The sequence below is a fragment of the Pipistrellus hanaki genome (genome assembly GCF_964339955.1).
Source record: "Pipistrellus hanaki genome assembly, chromosome: 12".
Lineage (NCBI taxonomy): Eukaryota > Metazoa > Chordata > Mammalia > Chiroptera > Vespertilionidae > Pipistrellus > Pipistrellus hanaki.
Window position 1 is genome coordinate 39030715 of NC_140514.1, and position 20898 is coordinate 39051612.

The window sequence follows — 20898 nt, forward strand, 5'->3', positions numbered from 1 at the left end:
ATGCCCTGTGGGCTTCCCTGTGCATCCCTAGCTATTCGGCCAAGCGTGGCTGGGCCGGGCGAGCTGGGTCAGCGTGAAGGCGCAGGGAGTTCCAGGCGCCAGGCTTTCACCCAACGCCGGTGTTGATGAGTCTTAACACATGTTTGCCTGTTTTTCAGAATGCAGAGAAATTGAGAGATTTTACTAATTTTTTTTGCATGTCTATTTTTCTGCCAATCAAATCTGTTCCACGCTATTGTTTAATAGTGGAAAGAGAGAAACCAAATGAAACAATTGAGGACAGGTGGCTGGTTCTGAGTGGGGTCCAGAGTGGGAGTGCCATCTGCCCCCTCAGCAGCCCCAGAGGAGGCCACTGAGTGTCAGTGGTCACCTCTTCGAGAGGCAGATGCATCGACCTCCTGCGCCTCCCTCCATGAGCTGGTTTTCCTGTACAGAGGACTCATGGCCCTTACGGCATCAAAAGCCAATGGAGAAACACAGGCAGCGAAGACAGATCCAAATCCAGACAAAATTGCGAAGACTCACCAATGGCCCCACACCATCCCAAACTCCGTCTCGGGCAGGACTCAACATGCTGATGGCAGCAGCTCCTCCTCTTCCCCCCAGTCACCCCCGACTGGCCCATTTCCACGCAAATCACGTCTGACAAACCGCACATGCTCTCCCCAGCTCTCCCACAGTCTCCCCAGGACCACTGAGGAAGGCCGCCTTCTAGCCTCACCTCCCCCTGCCTTCATCTCGTCCCTCACCCCCGAGCTGGGCTGAGCAGACAGTGGCACAGAGGCGGGCAGGGACTTCGAGGACACCTCTCCGAGGCTGAAGGAGGCAGGTGAAGGGAGGGACAACGGAGCCCCTCCCTGTCAGAGAAAGAACCCGTATCCTTCCCCATACGCACCCGGGGGGACAGTGACTGTGTGGGAGATGGTGCACCCCCAAATCCCCGTGCTGCTGACAGAGTTGGGGAGGAGGCAGTGGGCCGTTTCCTCACCGTCAGCTGGGGGACAAAGGCAGAGGTGCTGGGCTGCACCCCAGAAGTGCAGCTGAGGTTGAACCCACAGAAGGTCTGGAGCGGGGGGAGGGGGGGGCGGGGGGGATGCTGAAGCTCAGCCAGAGAGGGCTGATAGGTCCCCGGGCAGCTGGGATGGAGGCTGGGGCTGGAGGAGGTGCAAGCCCAGTCCCCAGGAATGCCGGGATTCGGTTAGATCGGTGAATAAATATGGGCCTTGGCGGGGGTAACAGTGGAGCAGGGTGGGCCCAAGGCCACCTGGCAGGGAGGTGGGGATGTCATCGCTGTGTGCACGCCCCGGGCCACCAGAGAGGATGCTGGGAGGACGGAGCCTGGAGCTCTTTTGCCCCAATTTCAGAGGAAAGGAAACTGTAGCAGCAATAGGTAATTCCAAATGTCCCAACGGGCAAGTGGGGGGGCATTCTAGGCGAACACCAGGCTGGGCAGGTGCCTGAGTCTGAGTAGAGGCAGGAGGGGGCTGGGTGCTGAAGGGCCCGACTCTTCCTCCTGCCCCCCCATGTTGACCACGTGACCTCAGACCAATAGGGTCCAAATGAAATGGGAAGGGAGGGGTCCGCTGGGAACACGACAAGCAAATGCTGCAGCGTGAGGCGACTGGCATTTAACACTGTAACGGGCATGCGGAGCCCCCGGCCAGGCCCCGTCCCAGGAGCCAAGCTGGTGGGAACTGGAGAGAGACTGGGAGAAGCAGGAGCCAGGAGGGGGGCCCCATCCCCACAAAGGACAGGGCCCTTTTGGCTTTGGGGAGGGCTTGCCAGGGAGAGAAACCAGGAGGGCCAGGGACAGGGGCCGCTCCCCTTCCCCCTCCTCCCCCCCCCCCGGGGGCAGCCCCCTCCCACACACAGGTTTGTACCCTCTTCCGTCGCCTCCCGCCCCAGGGCCCGGCCGGGCCGAGGAGGGGGTGTGGGCCAGGCCCCCCTAGACCGTGGCGCTGAGCATGGCCTCCGTCTCGGGCAGGATCTTGTTCTGGTTCGAGTCCAGGCCAAAGAACTTGACGCTGAGGCCGTCCACGGGGTGCAGGACGGGGACCAGGGTGATGCGGGGGAAGGTCCGCGTGGCCAGCTCGAAGCGGCTGGTGCTGGCCAGCTCCACCGCCAGCACCTTCAGGAACAGCTTGGCCAGGTGCTTGCCCAGGCAGGTCCGCACGCCGCCGCCGAACGGCAGGTAGTGGAAGCGGCCGTCCTTGTCCTCGCTCCGCGCCTGGCCGAAGCGGTCCGGGTCGAACACGTTCACGTCTTTGAACACGGGCGCCGTGTCGTGAGTGTCCCGGATGCTGTACATGACGCTCCACCCTTTGGGGATCTGGAAACCCTGGAGGCAGGAGGGGGCAGGGTGTGGTGGTGAGGGCAGGAGGGCAGACCTGAGAGGGCCCGGCCTCCCTGCCTGCCAGCCCCCGACCCGGATGTCCCCAGAGACACCCTACTGGGGCCCCCTGGCCTGGCCAGCACCCTCCGCATGTCAGTGGTCTCTTACTTAGAGTGTCTTGATGCAATGTCATATAGGACATTTATAGCGTGTACATGCAACATAATATATGAAACTAGGCTGACTTATCGGACCCAGCCTTTGGGACGAGGTCTCTCCCATCAGACTGAAAGCTTGAAAATAAGCTCTCAGCTGAAACCGGTTTGGCTCAGTGGATAGAGCATCAGCCTGCGGACTGAAAGGTCCCAGGTTCGATTCCGGTCAGGGGCATGTACCTTGGTTGCAGGCACATCACCAGTAGGAGGTGTGCAGGAGGCAGCTGGTCGATGCTTCTCTCTCATTGATGTTTCTAGCTCTCTATCCCTCTCCCTTCCTCTCTGTGAAAAATCAGTAAAATATATTTTAAAAAGAAAAGAAAAGAAAAGAAAAGAAAAGAAAAGAAAAGAAAAGAAGCTCTCAGATTGAAAACAAGGGGTATCTCCCCATCAGACTGAGGTACCCCAAGGGGGAGTCTGTTCTCTCCCATCCGCCCCAGGCAGGGCCCCCACGGCCCCCCGAGGCCCACCCCAGGCCCCGGGCCCCGGGCTCACGTCGAGCTCGAAGGTCTGCAGCACGGTGCGGTAGCCGCCGGAGATGGGTGTGAAGAGGCGCATGACCTCCTTGATGACGCAGTCCAGGTAGTGCAGGCCGCTGAGGGTGTCCAGGCGCAGCGTGCCCTCGCAGGGGCAGCCGCCGCTGTGCAGGATGCCATGCGCCCGCAGCTCCTCCCGCAGCTTCTCCAGCACGGCCGGGTGCTTCAGCAGCTGCATGATGAGCGACGTGCTGGCGCTGGCCGTGGTGGCGTAGGCAGCGAAGATCAGCTCCAGGGTTCCGTCCTGTAGCAAAGAGAGGAGGGGCGCCCTTAGGACACCAGCCTGGGGTAACCCCCCTCTGCCAGGTCCCCCGAGCCTCAGTGTCACCGAGCTGGGCCCTGCCTGCTTCCTCCAAGCCTTGTGGTGCTGGAACATTTGTGCCCCGATGGACACAGGGCAGAGGGTCAGTCCCTGGACCCAGCGGGGCAGGGGCACTGGCTGGCAGTCCCCTGGGTGGGCCCACTCCTCACTCACTGCTGGATCCGGTCCGTGCAGTGAGCTCAGAGGAAAAAGAAAACATCCCCAGGAGCCAGGCCCTATGCAGGTGAGTGAGGTGGGGGTTCAGGGTCAAAACCCCCACCTTCCCAGTCCCAGCTCCTTCCACTGCCCCCAGGAGGACAAGAGGACCTGGGAGGCAGTCTGAGGCCACACCCACGAGGACCTGGGAGGCACAGCAGTGAGAAGGCGGAGGGGTCTCCTCCAGAGGAACCTGGGGAGCAGGACCCCTGGGCCATGGGTGTCCCCTGGAAAGGGCCCAGCAGGTGGCCTCAGTCCAAGCCCTACATTTTACAAATGTGGACGCCCGCCGGGCCCGGAGAGGAGAGGAAAGGGGCCTGGGTCCCTTGCTTGCCATGGCTCCACCTCTGAGTCCAAAGCATCTTGTGAAATGGGCACGTTACTGGGCTCCTTCCTGGCTCACCAGGAGGGAAACTGAAGCTAGAAGAGGGGGAGCAAAGATGGGGGCGGGGTCTGTAGCAAGTCTCCACCGGCTCCTGGCAAGCTTGGGGGGGTGGGGTCTGCAGGAGGTGAACTAATGGGGCCCTTCCCAGGAGGGACACCCCTGGGAAAGGCGGGCAGGAAGCCCTCCCACAGCCCTCTGTGGACAGTGTCGGTGTTGGCAACCCACGGGGCTTCCTCCATGCTAGGGGTGTCGAACTCAATCAGAGAAGGGGCCAAAATCTAAAATCCAGCCTAAATCGCGGGCCGAATGGTTTACTGACATAAACTGACAATGTCATAAACTGACAGCGGAGTCAGTGATGACAGCGCGGTGCGGGCCACATTGCAAGGCCTGGCGGGCTGGATTTGGCCCACGGGCCTTGTGTTTGACACATGTGCTCCATGCCAAGCAGGCTTGGAGGGCGTCAGAGGCCACCGCCTGGGAAAGGCTGGAGGGATGGGAGGAGGCCAGAGTTAGTTCCAAATCTAAGGACCAGGCTGCCCAGAAGGTGGCTTCCCCTCTGGGTCTGAGTTTCCCTCGGTGACCCCAGGGCTCTTAGACCATTAAATCACACTGAAATCCTAGAGATGGGGGAGGGGAAGAGGTGGACCAGCACCCCTGGCTCTGGGTCCCTGCGGAGGGCGCTGAGGGCCAGCTTCTCACATCTCTTCCCTGGGTAGGACTGGGCGGAATGGAGAGCCTGGGGGCCGTGTCATGGGGACCATGCACCAGCAGGACGGGGTGCAGCGACTGGTGAGCAGAGGGAAGGCAGCCCCACCCATCACAGATGCTCCGAGTCCTCCTACCAGGCCCCGTGCAGGGCAGGCGGAGACATGGTCTCCCTCCTCCAGTGCTGAGACACCACAGCAGCTGCTCAGAAACTCTAGTCCCTGTGGAGGTAGAGGGGCCGGTGCCACCGCACCACACACCCCCCCCGCCCGGGGGGGGGGGGGGCAGCCCCGTGTGGAGCAGGGACACCGTGCTGCCCGCTGAGAGGCCCCACCTTCAGCTCCTGCATGGTCATCTCCTTCCCGTGCTCCTTGCTGCTCTCGATGAGGATGTCCAGCGCGTCCGAGTAGTCCTTGCCCTGCGTGCACTGCAGCTTCTCCCGGATCGCCTTTTCCAGGCCCTTCTGGAGGGTCTGTCGTGCCTGGATGCCCTGCAGGGAGAAGGGGAGAACCTGTCACCCCAGGGGAAAGGCAGGGCCACCGAGGGCCTCCTCCCTAGGTGGGGCGGGTTGGGGGCTGCTATGAGAACGTCCCGTTCTGCAGAGACTGCGCTGGAGGCTGCCCCCCACCCCACCCCTGCCCTCCCGCCGGCAAGCCCTCCGTCCCTGTGGCTGGCGCTCACCCGCCGGTAGCCGCTGAAGGGCAGGTCGACGGGCAGGGAGAAGACGTTCTCCACGAACTGCTGGTAGACCTCGAAGAGGTGGCCGAGGTCCTCCTCGGGGATGCTGAAGCCCAGCAGGACGCGGATGGCCATGCGGAAGGTGAGCTTCTGGGCCTCCTGGTACACGTTGATGGCCTCGGGGTGGCTGCTCCAGGCGCGCAGCGTGTCCTGGATCACCAGCTGGATCTTCGGCAGGTAGCTCTCCAGCGCCTCGTGGCTGAAGATCTTGGAGAACACCTGGAGGGGGAGAGGCAGGCGGCGCCTGGTCAGAGGGGCTCGGACTGCTGTCAGGGCTCCCCGGGGGCCTGGCTGAGGCACAGGGCCTGTGGCTGGGACTGGGGAACACTCTGGCCACACCCCGCCTTCTGTCTCCCGGCCTGTGTCTTGGTGGCCGGTGGGAGGGCAGGCGGGTGGGAGGGCAGGCAGGGATGAAAACGTCATTCATAAGAACTATTCCTCAGGGACCTTCCACATCACTCCCAGGGTGACCAGCGCTCTGATCTTCCGTCTGGAGCTCAGGAAAGCTTGTGCTCCAAATAACGGCAAAGCCCCGGGGGCTGGGCAGTCAGCTGCCCCCAGCCACGGGGGCAACACAGAGGGGTCTGGGCGGGGCTGGGGGAGGCAGTGGCCCATTCCCAAATGCCCAGGCCACAGGGCAGAAGCGCCCAGGAGGAGGGGAACCAAGGTGAGCAGGATGGGCGAGGACGAGGTGGCTCTTCTGCTCCACTGACGGGAGAGAAGAGAGTCTGAGGCTAGACGGCGAGTAGGACTTCCTGAGACCCCGAATGGCTCTCCCTCCCTGGGAACCGGGTACCAGGTGGAGATCTGAGGGAGTCTGTGCCGTCGAAAAGGTTCCGTGCGGCCAGGTCTGGAGGCAGGAGGATGGGGGCGAGGCTTTCCGCCACAAAAGGCCACAAGGGCTAGCAGAAGCCCTTTCCAATTCCTTGCATCTTCCCGGTCCATTGTAAGTAGCCAAGGAGACCCCGTGGCCCTGCTTTCAGTCCTCCCGGTGCCTCAGCCACCCCTCCTGCCCCTCCTCACCCAGATGCCCCTGCTGCCGCCAAGGTGATACGAGAGGGCAGGATGTTAGTTTATTTACTGATGGCCTGTGGCTCTCACTGGTAACCAACACCCTCCATCCATCCCCCCCGACACACACCCCCAGAGTCTGGAGCAGAAGCGGGGGTGCCCTCCCGCCAGCACCAAGGGGAAGGTCAGGGGGAAAGGAGGGGGAGGGGCAGCTCAGGGGGAAGGAGGCAAATGTTCCTCCAGCCCCCCCCACCCCCACCCTGCCCCACGCAAACCACACACACGCGCCCGCCCTCCCCGCCTGCCCCCCAAACACAACCGCCACACAAACTGTAAATGTGAGAATTTCCCCTGCAGTCAGCTCGAGGAGGAAAAGGTAACATTTTCCTGGCCTCGGCCCTGCATGGCTAATGGGAGGGCTGGTTTGCAGAAATAACAGTGCTGGCCCTTCAGTGGCCCAGCCAGGCGCTCACAATAGCACTTTCATTCCGAAATTCCCGGTGGGCAGAGGGGGGGAGGGAGCGGGGGGGAAGGAGGCCGCTGGTGAGGGGCAGAGAAGCCGCACTGTTTGGGGTTGCTCCTGCTGGGAAGGTACAAGGGCCGTGGGAGGTGGGCGAGGGCAGCCCAGGCCCGGACGGGTCACGCACATCTTGTCCAGTTCGGGGTCCCAGGAATTTCGGGGGGGGGGGGTGCTTTGGCTGCCACCTCTCCCTTCACAGGGTTATGGGTACAGGCAGTGCTCTCTGCCTCAGCCCTCCACCGGGGCATCTGTAGGTTTCTAGGTTCAGCTCTTGGTCAAAAAAATCGTATGGGGTGGGAGTAGGGGCCCTGTCCCCAGACCCCAACCCCGGCCAATGAAGGGGCCTCACAGAATAGCAAGGAGCCCGCAGGGTGAGCAGAGGGGCACGTGGGAGCTGAGCAGGCTCGCTGGGAAAGCAGGAAGGTAACTGTGGCCACCAGGCCCCGGCGGGAGGCTGAAGGTGGGGACAGGCAAGGACAGAGAAGCCATGCCTGGCCCAGAGCCAGCCAGCCCGGGCAGGTGGAGGGGTGCTGTCATGGAAAGCATGGAGGCAGGGGACGGCCAGGCCCCCTGTGCAAGGGAGACCCGGGCTCCAAGGTGGGCATGTAGAGGGGCAATGGGGCAGAGGCCACACTGACCAGAACCGGCAACGTCCATGCCAGCTGGGCCCTCAGAGGCAGTGGGTGGTGGGAAAGGCAGGCTGGGAGCCCAGAGGCCTGATGTTAACCCCAGATCATCCACCAACTTGCTGTGCGAGCTGGCCAAGCCACCCCCAGGCTCAGCGTCCTTGTCTGTGAAATGGCGAGGTTGAGCCTGGTGACCCCTTTTTTTCCTCTCAGTGTACACAGCACAGAAACGCCAGGACCCATATGTCCCTACGCAGATGCTATCCCCGCAGAGAAGCCCAGAGTCTGGCACTGCATGAGTCCCTGGTGCCTGCCAGGCCCCCACTCACACACCCTACAAGGGCTCGGGTGGCCCAGGAGGGGCCGTCTCGGGGTTACCACAAGGCGAGCTCTCAGGGCCCCCAATGCATCCTCAGGACTGGCCAGGCTGGACCCACTGGCAAGCCCTGCCCTGCCCCAAAGGTTACATTCCCTGCGCCCTCTAGCGATGGCCGCCTGAACAGCGCCTTCTCGAGCCTTGGGGAGGGCAGGGGGGACTCAAGGAGACCCGGGACTGAGCCCAGGGGCTGAAAGGGCCAGTAGCCAGCACCTCAGGAAGCCCACAAACACCTTGAACTTGCAGGCCTCCCCCCTCCATCCCCCAGGGCTGGGCTTCCAAAAAGAGAACTGCAGCCAGGAGCAAGGCTCCTATCCTGACCTAACAAGAAATCTAACTTCTGGAGTCTCTTTTCCACTTGGACGTCCCAGGGCTCTCCTCAGAGCCCCCTGAGCTGGAGAAACTACCCAGATGAGAAGCCACGCAAAGGCAGTTTCGGGCCCTCGGGGACCAAGGGGCTTTGCTTGCGAGTCGCCAAGGCCATGCCCCTGCCTCTGGCCCGGCTGCTCCGCAGACACTGGGGCCTCCCGGCTCCGGGGAAACGCCAGGGCCTCATCCCTGGGTCTGTGCCCAGGGTCAGCCACGGGGCACTTCCCGGAGCAGGGGCAGCCCCCACCACAGGGCCAGGAGGAGGCGGAGGTGCTGGCCAGGGCAGAGGGAGGCTGCCGCGGGGCGGGCGGGGTCAGGACGCGGGCATGTGGGAAGGTGCCCAGCGGAGCCACTCAGGGAAAAGAAAGGAAGGGCTCCCGGCCCCCAGAGCCGCCGTCCCTGACCACAACAGTGACTGCGGCCAGGGCGGCTCTGTCCCCCTCCGGCTTCCCTTGGAATCCCCGCAGTGAGCCAAGAATGCCGGACAAAGGTCCCGGGAGCGGCCTGGCCCCGGCACAGCCCCGCAGAGGGAGCAGCAGGTATGGACTCCCCGCCAGGGTTAGAGCCAGGGGAGCCGGGTGGAGGGTCGGGGAGACCTGGGAACCTCGCCACAGGCTGGGCAGGCTGGGCTCCTGCCTTAGGATGTGCTCGGACCCCCTCTCCTCCCCACCCCCACCCCCGCCCCTGCTGGTTCCCCCACCAACACCGTGCTCAGGAGTCCACCTCCCTGTTCTCCTTCCCCCCCGAATGAGAGAGGATGCCCCAATGAGGTGGGAAGGGAAAGGAGTGGGGACCACCAAGGGGCTTGTCGAAGTTCAAATTCCCCGTAATTGATTTTACAAATCCTTCCTCCTCCCCCCTCCTGCCTCTCACCCAGTGCACTCCACGAACCCCCACGGCCCTGCACACCGATAGGCCCAGCCCCCTAACCTCCCTTTCTCCGCTGGCCGCTGCGGACGGACAGACGGATTGAGATGGATGGGCAGCCTCCGGAGCTGGAGGAGCCAGAGAGGGAACCCACTCCCTGGGCCGGTGACTCAGACTGGGAGGAATGGCAGCGGCTGCCCGGGAGGGTGGGGGCCCAGGCAGGCCACCCTGCCAAGCCACCGGAGCCGTGGCCTTCGGAGTGGAAAGAATAACAGAGGGCACGCAGCCACCGGGGCAGCTGTCCGCGCCGCGGAGGGGTGATGCCGAGGTGTGTACTTTATGCTCACGTAGGAGGGAGGACCAGAGAGGACGTCATCTTCCCAGCCGCCTGCATTTCCACGGGCCGGGCTGCACCCTGGCTGCCTCCTCTGCCAGCCCCTGCTCAGCCACCCCCCCCCCCTCTGGGTGGGAGGGGCTGGCCCGGACCTCCGAGCCTGTGCGTGTCCCTCGGGGTTCCTGGCATCCATAGAAGCGGAATCCCTGTCCCCCATTTGCCTCCGGCTCTAATCACCCCCCTGACTCTTCCACACACAACGAGAGCGCCCAGTGGGGAGAGGAGGACAGCGCCTGGCATAGTGAAAGCTGAGGCCCAAAGGGGAAGGGCCTCCCAAGGTCATGTCCAGAGGCATGATGGGCCACACCCACCAGGGTCCCTGAACCCCCTGCCTGGCACCACTCCTAGCCCCACCAGGCCCCCTACTCAATCCCAAGGCTCTGACAGAGCCCTGAGGGGGACCCTCCTCTCTAGGCCAAGTCAATTCTAAGGGCAAGGCCAGCCGTCCTGGCTACTCCTCTGTTTTGCTCTCAGTATTTCTCAGCCCCTGGAGACACGCTCCCAATGCCTGCCCTTCTGCCTGGGCACCTGGAGCAGATACATCGGTGGCAGAAGGGGCTCAGGGCCAGAGCAGACCCCAGCTGGGCACCCACCCCCTCCCCACCAAGGCCACACTTGTCTCCCAAGGCTGAAGAGTGAACAAGCACATCAGCACCTCGGGCACAGACCCCTCCCCATCCTGGGAGAAGGACACAGAACCGAGGGCAAAGGGAGGGGGTGGCAGCCCCCCCCCCCCCGCAACCAACCCACCCTCCCACTGTTTGGCACAAGGGCATGCAGGAGGAGGCACCGCTCGCTCCCCGGCGCCCTGGAGGCTGGCTGTGGGCTCCTCCCCCACTGACCTTCAGGGACATCCTTCCTGCCACCTGCCCTCTCAGTGGCCCCGGTGCCCACCAGCTGGTGTCACAGTGACTTTTGGGTGATGGACTTCAGCTGGGGCACAAAGGTCTATGCCAGGAGGCCCTCCCAGGAAGAGAGGTGCCTGGCTATGCCACCTCCCTCCTTCCCATTCCAAGCAGGTGGGAACGTGTGCTCTGAGCTGAGCCTCGTGGACGTGACTTTGAAGTCACGGGTCTGAATGCCACCTACAGACAGGCCTGGCTGGCCGCCCCCAGGACCCTGCGACCATGGTCCCCCTGGCTCTGCCTGCCTGCTGAAGCCCCTCCTGGCTGCTCCATCCCCACATAAATGCACAGGGTTTATTATGAGAGGAATATAGTGACCCTGAGCCTAAGCCCCGCCCCTGCCCAGGATGGGGCCGGAAGGGTTAGTGAGAGTCAGTGGGTGGGTGGGTCTCTTAATCCCTCCCTCCAAAGCCTGGGAGCCCTGGCCCACCTCAGCCTCTGTCACGGAAGTCCTTGTAGCCAGGGATCTGGGAAGGAGAGGCGAGAAAAGCGCTCCTGGGTCTCCCCAGTCCAGGGGTCCCAGGCCAAGTGTATCTCTAAGGCCTGGGAAGACCACTGTCGGAGGTGCCCTGAAGCTTCTGGCCCTTTGGTGCAGAGACCCAGCCCTATCTCCGAGAGAGGATATGTCTGACCATCCCCTTCCCCCCCTCATTCCTACCAGACTCTGTCTACCCTTCCAGGACAACACCCCAGTCCCTCTGCTCACAGAAGGAAGAGGGGGTGGCCCTCCTCCATCAACCAGGGGCCCTCCAGGTGGGGGAAGTATAACAGAGGAGGAGGGGCAGAGTTTGGTGGTGGCTATAGGGATATAGGCCTGGCTTTCAGAGAGGACTACTTTAGGCTGGGAAAGACTTTCTGAACTTTCTCCCTGGCAACCCCTCCCCTCTTGGCCCTAGCCAACCAGGGCAACGGGGCAAACACCTGGATTCCGTGATGGCCGCGAGGAGTCCCTTCCGAGAAGGAACATCTGGCCAGACCTCCCAGGGAAGGAGCGGGTCCCCAGCCCCAGTGGAAACAGTGACGCTCCTCGTTACCCCGCCAGCTGGGCCCCAGCACACCTGGGCCTCGCTTCCTGCGAATGCAGAATGCATCCTAACCAGGCCTGGGCCTGGCCCAGCAGCCCCCTCTCCAGGCACGTCCCTGACGGCAGTGGCAGTGTGAGCTGGAGAAGGCAGAGAGTGGCGCCTGCCCCCTCCCTGGCTGTGTTGGGTCCACTGGGTGATGGGTCCAGCAGATTGGCCATTCTCTCCGGGACCAACATGTGCCCCTGAGCATTCTCCTGGCATCCCTCCGGCCACACCCCGCTTTTTGAGGGCAGGGGCCATGTTCCCTGCTTTATATTTGTACCTAACCCCAGGTCTTCTGTCTAGTTCTGAAAGCTTAAGTTCACGGAACACCAATTAGAGAGATTATCCTTGCACTTACTACAGGACCACGTATATACATGTCACATGGCAAGCACACAACTAGCACACACCAAGGGAGGGCCCTGCATTGGCTCCCAAGCCTGTGTCAGGATGAACTTCATCATGGCTGCTCCCCATGCCCAGGGAGCTAGTGGGCAAGGCAAGTGTATGCCCCATAGGGGTCCTCAGTTTTTGCCGGCAGACCTATCCCACCACAGCCCTCTCTCCCCCTCCTGTGTATTCCTCTGACATTGGTCGTCTATGGCATCTGGCTCCCCTTTCCCTCCTCCCCAATGAACAACGTAGCCCATAACCTGGGGGCTTTCCAGGCAGGCCCTCCCCATCTGGCAGCCCAAGGCCAAAGCAGGCAGAGGGTGGCTCGGGGAAGCTCTCTGAACACCCAGGGGCTCACACTCAGGTCTTGACCAAGCCTTCGTCCTGCCAGGATCCTGTCCCATCCCCACCCTCCAGCTTCTGCCAGCCCCCCAGTGGGCAGGCCTGCGTAGGGCCCTGAAGCAAACACCTCTTCCCAGAGAGGAACGCTCAGGACTCCACTGCCTTTGCTATGGCTCCTGGTCTGAAGTCTCTCAAATGCTCTGAGTCTCAGTGACCCCCCGCCCCACCCCCGTGAAGGGGGAAAGAATTACTTTCTTGTCAAAGACTCTCTATAGATAAAAGGAGAAGCAGTCACATTCTCTGGACCTGGGTTTCTGAGTCTCGGCCTCCCTCCACATTCTTTGGGATGAGCTTTTGGTGGAGCCACAAACACTAAGGAAAAAAAAAAAGTGTCCAAGATATTTGAAAAGCCCCCATGCCTGAGCCTGAGCCTACAGCCCCCTCCCAGCCTCTCCTCCAATCTGACCAGGGCCCTGTGAGTGGCTTCCTGCTCTAGTGAGGCCATAAGAGAGCAGACTTTGCGAGTCCCTTTCCTGTCCTGAAATGCACGCTTTATGGGAGGAGGGGTGCTGGTGGCGAGCGCAGACCAGTCCACTCAGTGCGGATTTTCCTCCTTTTGTCTGCTCCGGGGAACTACTCTTCACAGGCCTTTCAGAAGACATCCAATCCTGTAAGATGAACTCCTACGTTCCCCGAGACCACCTCACACGCAGCCTTCCTTCCTGCAGAGGCCGAGAGGGTCTGCCCCCAGTCTCCCCCTCCGCACTCCTGGGCTCTGCGCGCTACCCAGACATCAGAGGCTGCCTCTGGGTTTCCTTGGGGTTTCCAACCTGAGTACTACTCTGACCCAATGGGAGAGGAGGGGGAAAAGGAGGAAGGAGGAGAGGTCGTGCAAGTCTCCCCCACCCCCTTCTGGACGCTTTAAGCCCGCCGCCAGCTCCCCGCCGCCGGCGGCTCAGCTTTCGGGTTACTGCAGTTCAAACAGCACGTGCCGCCCGCGCTCCGGGCCGCGGCGGCGGCGGCGGCGGCGGCTGAGCCCCGGGAGGGGGCGGGGCGGCTCGCTCCGGCGCGCTGGCTCACCTCCTTCGCGCCTCTTCCAGGCGCTCGGGAAATCCACTGGATAAACACCCACTTTCTCTTCCTCTTTACGGGATGGGGTAGGTGCGCTTTGATTCCCCCGCCCCCGCTGCTCTCCCATCCCCTCGTCCTCCCCCCGCCACCACCCGCCCCACCGTCCAGACCGGCGCGCGCTGTGGCCCAAATGTCCCCCGGCCCCTCCCAGGCAGGGCCCTGGAACCGATGCGCATCAGGTGCCCCAGCCCCCCTCCCCTCCTCCCCCCAGCCTGCTGGCGTCGCCATGAAAGCAACCTGTGGCAGGCAGGCAGGCTACGTTTGATTTTTAAAAGGACCCGTCGAATTCACGGGGGAGGAACATGGCAAGAAGGGGAGACCCAGCCATCGTCCACATCCCCTTCTTTTCCCAGTTTTGGGGAGCACGGTGAGGATTGGCGTTAGAGGTATGCCTCCATCCCCTCATGCCCAAGCTCTGTCCAAACCACCCCTCAAAAGCCACCCTTTGGACCAACATTCGGCCAGCAAGAGGGCCGGCCCGGCGGAGGCCTGTGCAGGCCCTGGACCCCTTATCGCAGCAGGAAACCCCCAGGTCGGTGTGCGTGTGCACGCGGGGCCCAGAGGAGGCGGAGACGTCCCCGGGGGCTCCGAGGACCCCATTCCCCAGGAGGGACGCCCGGGGGAGGAGGGCGCGCGGGGCTGCGGGCTCTCACCTTGCGCTTGTTGCGGTGGATGTCGCCGATGGAGTTGGCCACGGTGTTGGGGCCCAGCAGCATGCGCGTGCTGCGCGGCCACTCGGTGCTCACCAGGTGGTGCTCGCCCATGAGGATCTTGCGCACGTTCTCCGCGCCCGTCACGCGGATCAGCGGCCGCCCCAACAAGTGCGTCTTGAACACGTTGCCATACTTCTCCCGCCGCGAGGACTGGAAGCCGGAGCCCTGCGGGGGCCGCAACGGAGACCTCAATGAGGGCGCGCTTCCCTGGAGGAGGCTACCAGAGGCCCAGCTCCCGGGACCAGGGGGGCGGGGGGGGGGTCTGGGGGGCGGGGACGTGGGGGGACGGGACACACCACTCAAAGCACCAGTACCCTGACCTCTTCTCCCCCACCCCCACCCCAACACACCAGCACGCGCTTAGGTTTTATTTTTCATAGCAAGCACAAGGACTGGGAAGTAGGGCCCAGGGGATAATAAATAATACAAGGAGGAGGGAGGGGGGCCCAGGGGCATCCCCGCTAAAGCTTTTTTTTTTTTTTTTTTTTTTTTTTTTTTTTTTTAGTAACAACTGTCGCGAGGGAAAAGGGATCCCGAACAGACGGCAGCAGCACCCGAAGCTAAGAGCCTCCGTCACCCTTCTTCCTACCACCCCCAACTCCGCCGCCGCCTCTGGAAATAAATATTTCCAGGCTCCCGGCCACCGGCTGGCGAGACCCCGCGGGGTGGCCGCGGGCCAGAGGTTATTTATAGCGGCGCGCGGTCCCGGCCGCGGCGGGCGCTCGGTCGGGGGCGGGATCGCCGCCTCGGGTCTCGGGCGTGGACCGCGCAGGGACCCGGTGGCCCTCGGCGGCTCTGGCGAGGTCTGTGCACGACCTGAGAGCCGAGGTTTTCCTAATGCAACGTGTGCCCTGGAAATAACTGGAAAGGACTCTCATCGCCGCCCTGGAGCTGGGAGCTCTGGAGCTGGGGACGAAGCGAGAGGAAGGCGCGTCCCCGGGGCGGGGCGGGCGGGCGGCCGGCGCAGGTAACCGGATCCCCCGCAGCGGCCGCGGCGGCGGAGCGGAAGGCAGCCAGGCCCGAGCCCCGGGCGCGCTCGGAGGAGCCGCTCGGTGGGGGCTGGCCCCCGGAGGGCACCGGAAACCACGGGGACCTCCGAGGGGCGGGGGCGGGGGCGTCCCGCTCCCCTTTGACGTAGGAACGCTCTACCCCACCCCGCATTAACCCTTCTCCTGCCGGGGCCGCCCCAGGTGCCCGGGGGAGGGGCGCCACCTGTCCCGCTGCCCGGCCTCCCTGCCAACCGGAGTGAGCTGCCACCGGCTCCGGGCTCCCCCCCCCCCCCCCCGGGCCGGGCACGCCCCGAGGGACAGCTTGGCTTCTCCTGTTCCCCGGGTGGGTCCCCCTGCTCACTTTCCTTTCTCCCACGAAAAAGTCTTCTCCGGCTACATGTGTACACACCCCGGCGCCGCCGAAAAGTGACTCTGCAGAACTCAGAGCCCTGATCGCTTTTCCACATGCGCCTCCGGCCCGGCGCGCGACCCGGAGCGAGCCTGGGGCTCCCGCGCCTCCGGCGGGGGGCTGGGCCCGGGACGCCGCCCCATCCCGCTCCGGCTCCCGCTCCCGTGCCGGCGGGGCGGGGAGGACGGCCCCCACCCTGCCGCCGCCCTAGACGGCGCCTACCCCTTTAAGAGGGACCTCAGAGAGGGTGGAGGTGCGACCGAGCCGGGGTGAGGAGCGGGGTTCCCTCCCTCCGTCGGGCTATACCGTCTCGCTCGCTCAGTCTGACTCTCGTCTCTCCTCTCCTCCTTCCCCTCTGTTTTTCTTTTCTTTCGACACACAAAAGTCGAGCTGTGAATTTTCCGAGGTCGCCGCCGCCTCTCTCCCGCCACCACCTCCTCTCCCCCCCCAACCCCCCAGCCTCTGATCTGCCTTAACTATAATTAAAGTGCGTTTTTTGTGGCATTAATAAAGAGTTATTTGTCCGCCGTTTCCACGGCCTTCACAAAGAGGACTTTCATAGGGGCGGCCGCTCGGGCCGCGAGTCCAATTTATACAAAAAATGTTGTATTTTTAGCCCTGGGCTCTGTTTAGATGGCGCGCGGTGGAAACGGAGAGCCCTTGGAGGTCCCCCCCGTAAAATCTGATAAATGACTCCGAAAAAATAAAGCTGGGATTCAGAAGGCTCCCGTTAACCCCTTTGGCACTCCTCTGCACGCACCCCCCATCTCCCTCCCACCGCGGGGTCTAGGACCCCAAGGCCAAATGGATGGGGAGGCGCAGGCCTGTTTCCGCCTCCCCATCTCCTGCGCTGGGCTGGACGCTGAGCCCCCAGGGCCCTTGTGGGATTCTGAGAAAAGGTCAGGGGGAGGGGGGGGGCAGGGAAAGGTCAGGAAACGGGGGTGGGGGTGGTGACAGACCGCGGATTCCGCAGATTGGCTCTAACGAGGCAGGAGCTTATGCCCAAGTGAGTTATTTTATTTCCTAAATTCTCGGCCAAAAGCCTAGACCACCGCTGCAGTTAACCCTTTAAAAAGTGTGGTGGCTTGGGATATGCTCCGGGGATTTCTTTATTGGGGGTGGGGGGAGTCTCATTGGTTAAAGTGAACCCCACCCTGCTGCAGGAACAACCCCCCAAAGAAAAGGGGTGATTCTGGGGCTTGGGGGAGACCACAGCATCTCTCCGCGCCCAGGCTCCGCTGACACTTGGCGCCCAGCGGGATGTCAGTGTGTGTGAGCGCGAATTGCACGCGTCTGTTCATTCCAAGCCAAGCTTTCTCTCCTCTAAATCCACAGGTCTCTGCGTCCACCTCCCCCCACCTCACCTCTCCCCGCCGGGGATGTCCGTTTCAGGGCGTCCATCCTCCTCCTAGCCCTCCCCAGCGTCAGCCTGACAAACCCAAGAGCAGGAGCGCACACAACACACCTCCTGGGGTACACCCAGGGACGCCCCCCTCCTCCCCAAGAAAGAGACCTGGTGTGTATCGCATCGCCAACGCGATTGTCTAGCACTTGACGGAGTTTAACTCCAGGTTAATCCCCCCGTGACCTACCTGGGTCCGGTTCCCAGCGCGCGCGCCCCCTTTATCACTAGCGGGGTTGGGTGTTGGGTCGTGCGCATCCAGCAACACGCACACATGCACTCTGCGGACCTCGCACACACCGCTCCCCGGGTGCACACCCCTGCCGCACTGTCCTCACCCAATAAGTAAATAGACCCTTTTCCCCGAAAGCAGAGAAACCTCGGGTCTCAGGCTTCTCATTTTCCTCTGGTCACTTCCTTCCTCTCCCACCACAAAACACACACTTTCTCCGACCTGACCCAGGGTGGTGGTACCTGGAACAGCCAACGAGAGGGCTGGTCTTTAACAGGCAGTGCTGACCGCCTTTACCCCCACCTCCCTTCCTCCCGGACTCAATTTTCGGGTCCCAATGGCACCGCCAAAGCCCAAGAAGCCCCTGGTGACTGGGGCCTGGAGGGCAAAGGGGAGGCTAAAGCGGGCGCCCCATGCAGCTCTGCCCCATGCCCCTCTGCAGAATAGCCTGCCACTGCGAAGAGCCTGTCTTGGAACCCTTCGCAGCTCCGGAGACCTCTCCGATCAGGTCCCCTGAACCTGCGCCCCCTGCGCCCCTGGGCTTGGGAACCGCGCCGGGGCCGCGGGCAGGCGAGGGCAGCCCGGGAGGCGCGGGGAGCCTGGAGGGAAGGGGCGTGGCGGGACCCGTGCCTTCGGGCTCCCGGCGCCCCCTGGCCGGCCCGCGGCGCCGTCAGCCCCGGCGCTCGCCGCTAGCGGACCGCCCCGGAGAGCCGCGGAGCGCGCGCCTTACCTGCAGCAGCCAGTGGCCGGTCTCTCCGATGAGCGGGAAGCCCATGGAGCCCTTGGGGATGGGCAGCTTGCAGCTCTTGTCGCGGGTGGCAGCCCAGCGCAGCTGCCACAGCTGCTGCGACACGGCCAGCAGCAGCGTCACCGACACCAAGCACGCGGCGAGGGTGGCCAGCGCGGACACCAGCTCCAAGCCCTCAAAGAGCATGTTGGCGGCCGCTCGGGGGATTGGCTGTGCGGCCGCGGCGGGGGAGGGGAGGGCCGGCTGGACGGCGAAGGGCTGGAGCGGCGGGGGAGGGGGAACTGCGGCCGCCGAGGGTCCTGGCACCTCCAGCCGAGACAGAGCAGGAGGAGGAAGGGGCCGAGGGAAGGGGAGAGGGGAGTGGAAGCGTCGAGGGGGAGAGGAGCGGGAAGGGGGAGGAAAAAAAATGCCTAGAAGAGAGAGAGAGAGGAGACACGAGGCGACTCGGAGTGTAACTTTGTTTGCTTGTTTGTTTGTTTGTTCCCTTATAGCGGACTTAAGGGCAGCTTGCTGGAGGGGATGGGGAGATGAAGCCTTGAATCAAGCTGGTGGGTGAGCTCTCCCCGCAACCATCACACTCGGAAAACTTGGGGAAAACTTTGTCCAGCGGGACCCTCTCTTGTAAACCCCTTCCCCTGCTCAGGGGGGGAAAAAGAAGAAGGGGGAGAAGAGAGAGAGAAAATGCGATCGATGGGTCAAAAGTTTCCCCCTCTCAAATTCCTAGGTGGAAAAAAAGGGGAAAAAATCCTGAATCCAAAAATTCCAACGAACCCAGAAACTTGGGGGACAAGGGGAGAGGCTCCCCAGCCCAGGCGAGTGGAGAGGCCGGAGCCCGGCGTCCCCGGGCTGCCCCGGGCGCCGCGGCACCCCCGGAGCGGGCACCGGCGGGAGGGCGAGGCGGCGCGGCGGCCGGAGCGCGGGTGCGGAGCCGGCGGGCGGACCTCGGGCCGGGACGGGACGCGACCGGCGACAGAGCCCCGGGCGGGCGGGCGAGAGCTGGGGCGGCGGCGGCGGCGGCGGCGGCGGCGGGCGGGAGGAGTGAGGCGGGGTGGGGTTGGGGGAGGAGGTGAAAACCCGAGCTGGGCTATTGTATCAATTAAGAGAAAAGGCAGTCCGTCCCGGGACGCAGGCTCTCTCGGCTCTGGAGTTGCTGCTGGGGAGAGAAAGAAGGAGGAAAAAAAAAAAAAAAAGAAAGAAAGGCAAAAAAAAAAAAAAAAAAAAAAAAAGAATGAAAGAGGGGGGAAAGCAGGAGGCAGGATTTCAGGGCTGGTGGTTTTAAAAGCTTCTCTCAATGTGAATTTGAGTCCAAAGCCAGGCGATGCGTGTGTTTATATAGAGGCGGGAGGCTGCGCCGTGGGCGCCCCGCCAGCCCCCCCTCCCCGGCGCAGCGCTCACAAAGCCGGAGGCGTGGTGAGAGGCCGGCGGCCCGAGCGTGTGAGCGCCCGCCGCCCGCCCCGCCCCGCCCGCCCCGCGCCCGCCGCCGCCCGGGACCCACTTGTAGCCGCCGCCGCCGCGGGATCAAACTCAGTTCACCTCTCGCCTCCTCTTCCTTCTCCCGGGCGTCTCGCGGATCCCGGCACCTACAGACGGACGAGAGGAGACACACACACACACACACACACACACACACACACACACACACACACACACGGTGCGCACTCGCACGGTGCCTGCCTGGCTGCTAGGCTACTTCCCTCCCTCGTTCCCTCCCTCCCTCCCCCGGTGTCCCCGGCCCCCTCCTCCCGCCCTGGGCAGTCCAGCGCGGCCGGCGCCCCTGCAGCGGAGGGCTCGGGCCGGACCACCCCTCCACGGAAGGGCCCCCCAAAACCCTGAACCTGTCTGTGCTCAGGGTCCTGAGCTCCAACCCCGGGGGAACCCGCCGGCTCCTATCCTGGGGAACCCCAACCCTCCGAGGACAAGGTCCTCCCCCATCCCATACGCCTCTTACCCTAGGAGACCCCAACGTTCCCCTTTCCACCTCCGCGCGTCCCGGGCCGCCGGCCCCGCAGCCCCTCCTCGGGGACACTCGGATGCCCTCTAACTTTGAGGTCCCCTCCGCCCCCCGCAGCGTCGGAGGAGCCCGGTGGCCGGTCCCGGTGAGTGTCCCGCGGCGGGACAAATGCGGTGGCCGGGGCCTCTGGAGGCTGGAGGAGTCGGATACAAACGTTCATTGATACAAACGGGTAAATAAACACTCCGGGGAGCGAGCGCGGCACCTTCTCCCAGCCGGTCTCCGAGGGCCCGGCGCGCGTGCCTGGGCGAGGGGTGCGTGTGGCCCCGGGACGCACCTGTGTGCGTGTGTGTGTGTGTGTGTGTGTGTGTGTGTTTGTGTGTGTGGTGTGTGTGTCCTCGCGCGCGCGCGCACTCACGCGCGTGTCCCTGGGCCGGGGAGCTGTGGTGTGCGCCTCGGGATCTGTGTGCCCTCTGTGGTATGTGTGTCTGTGCATCCTTGCATCCGTCTGTCATCTGGCCTCTCCACCGGCGTGTCTAGGACACACGGAGCTGTGCGTGCCAGCCCGGCCGTCAGCTAGCTAGTGTGCCTGGCTCGCTCTCTCCCTCCGGTGCCTCCTGTTTTCCCAGTCCCTGGTCTCTGTCTGTCACTTTTGCACTCCCGGAGCGGAGGACCTGCCATCCCACCTTCAGTTCAGAACGGTGTGCATGTAAATGGAACTAGACTCCCCTCTGGAAACCTCCCATGCCCCCAATACGAGTTCGGTCTTAGAGTTCAAGGAGAGAGAACGTGTGTGAGCGCCTATGGTGCGAGCCTATGTGCTGTCCCTCTCTCCTCTGCATGAGCGCTTCGCAGGCTGCTGTGTGGATGGGTGCAGATTTTAAAGCTGCTCTCAGGCTTCTAGCGCTGGGTCATCTATCTCCGCTCTCACTCTCTGCCCTGGAACCCCACCTGGTGGACAGTTATAGTACGACAGGTTCGGAGGGACTCTGTGCCTGCTCCCCTTCCCTCCATCTCCTTTC

General features: G+C 63.3%; 1 protein-coding gene and 1 long non-coding RNA gene across 4 annotated transcripts; one reads left to right on the forward strand and one right to left on the reverse strand.

Moving 5' to 3' along the window:
• Positions 1 to 1839: 1839 nt before the first annotated feature.
• CYP26B1 (cytochrome P450 family 26 subfamily B member 1) lies at positions 1840 to 20215 on the reverse strand. Of its 3 annotated transcripts, XM_084900143.1 has the most exons (8): positions 19874 to 20215; positions 19421 to 19505; positions 17908 to 19078; positions 14086 to 14310; positions 5375 to 5650; positions 5028 to 5183; positions 3043 to 3327; positions 1840 to 2338 (listed from the first exon to the last, which is right to left on the reverse strand). In XM_084900143.1, exons 3-8 carry the CDS (start codon positions 18109 to 18111, stop codon positions 1946 to 1948), a joined length of 1539 nt encoding a protein of 512 aa, XP_084756269.1. In that variant the 5' UTR covers positions 18112 to 19078; positions 19421 to 19505; positions 19874 to 20215; the 3' UTR covers positions 1840 to 1945. The 3 variants fall into 3 exon arrangements, with proteins under 3 accessions (XP_084756269.1, XP_084756270.1, XP_084756268.1); XM_084900144.1 differs by lacking the exon at positions 19874 to 20215 and having other exon boundaries at positions 17908 to 19075; positions 19421 to 19577; XM_084900142.1 differs by lacking the exon at positions 19874 to 20215 and having other exon boundaries at positions 19421 to 19577.
• LOC311630751 lies at positions 6809 to 14068 on the forward strand. The gene is made up of 3 exons (XR_014796447.1): positions 6809 to 8872; positions 11396 to 13135; positions 13786 to 14068. It is a non-coding gene; the product is annotated as an uncharacterized lncRNA (long non-coding RNA).
• Positions 20216 to 20898: the final 683 nt, after the last annotated feature.

Bases quoted from the DNA above. Each gene is read 5' to 3' on its own strand.
- CYP26B1 (XM_084900143.1), bottom strand. From the start codon at position 18,111: ATGCTCTTTGAGGGCTTGGAGCTGGTGTCCGCGCTGGCCACCCTCGCC. The intron at 14,311-17,907 runs GTAAGGCGCGCG...CGGCCCCCGCAG, and splicing joins CCGGCCACTGGCTGCTGCAG to GGCTCCGGCTTCCAGTCCTC. The intron at 3,328-5,027 runs GTGGGGCCTCTC...TCTTTGCTACAG, and splicing joins TGACCATGCAGGAGCTGAAG to GACGGAACCCTGGAGCTGAT.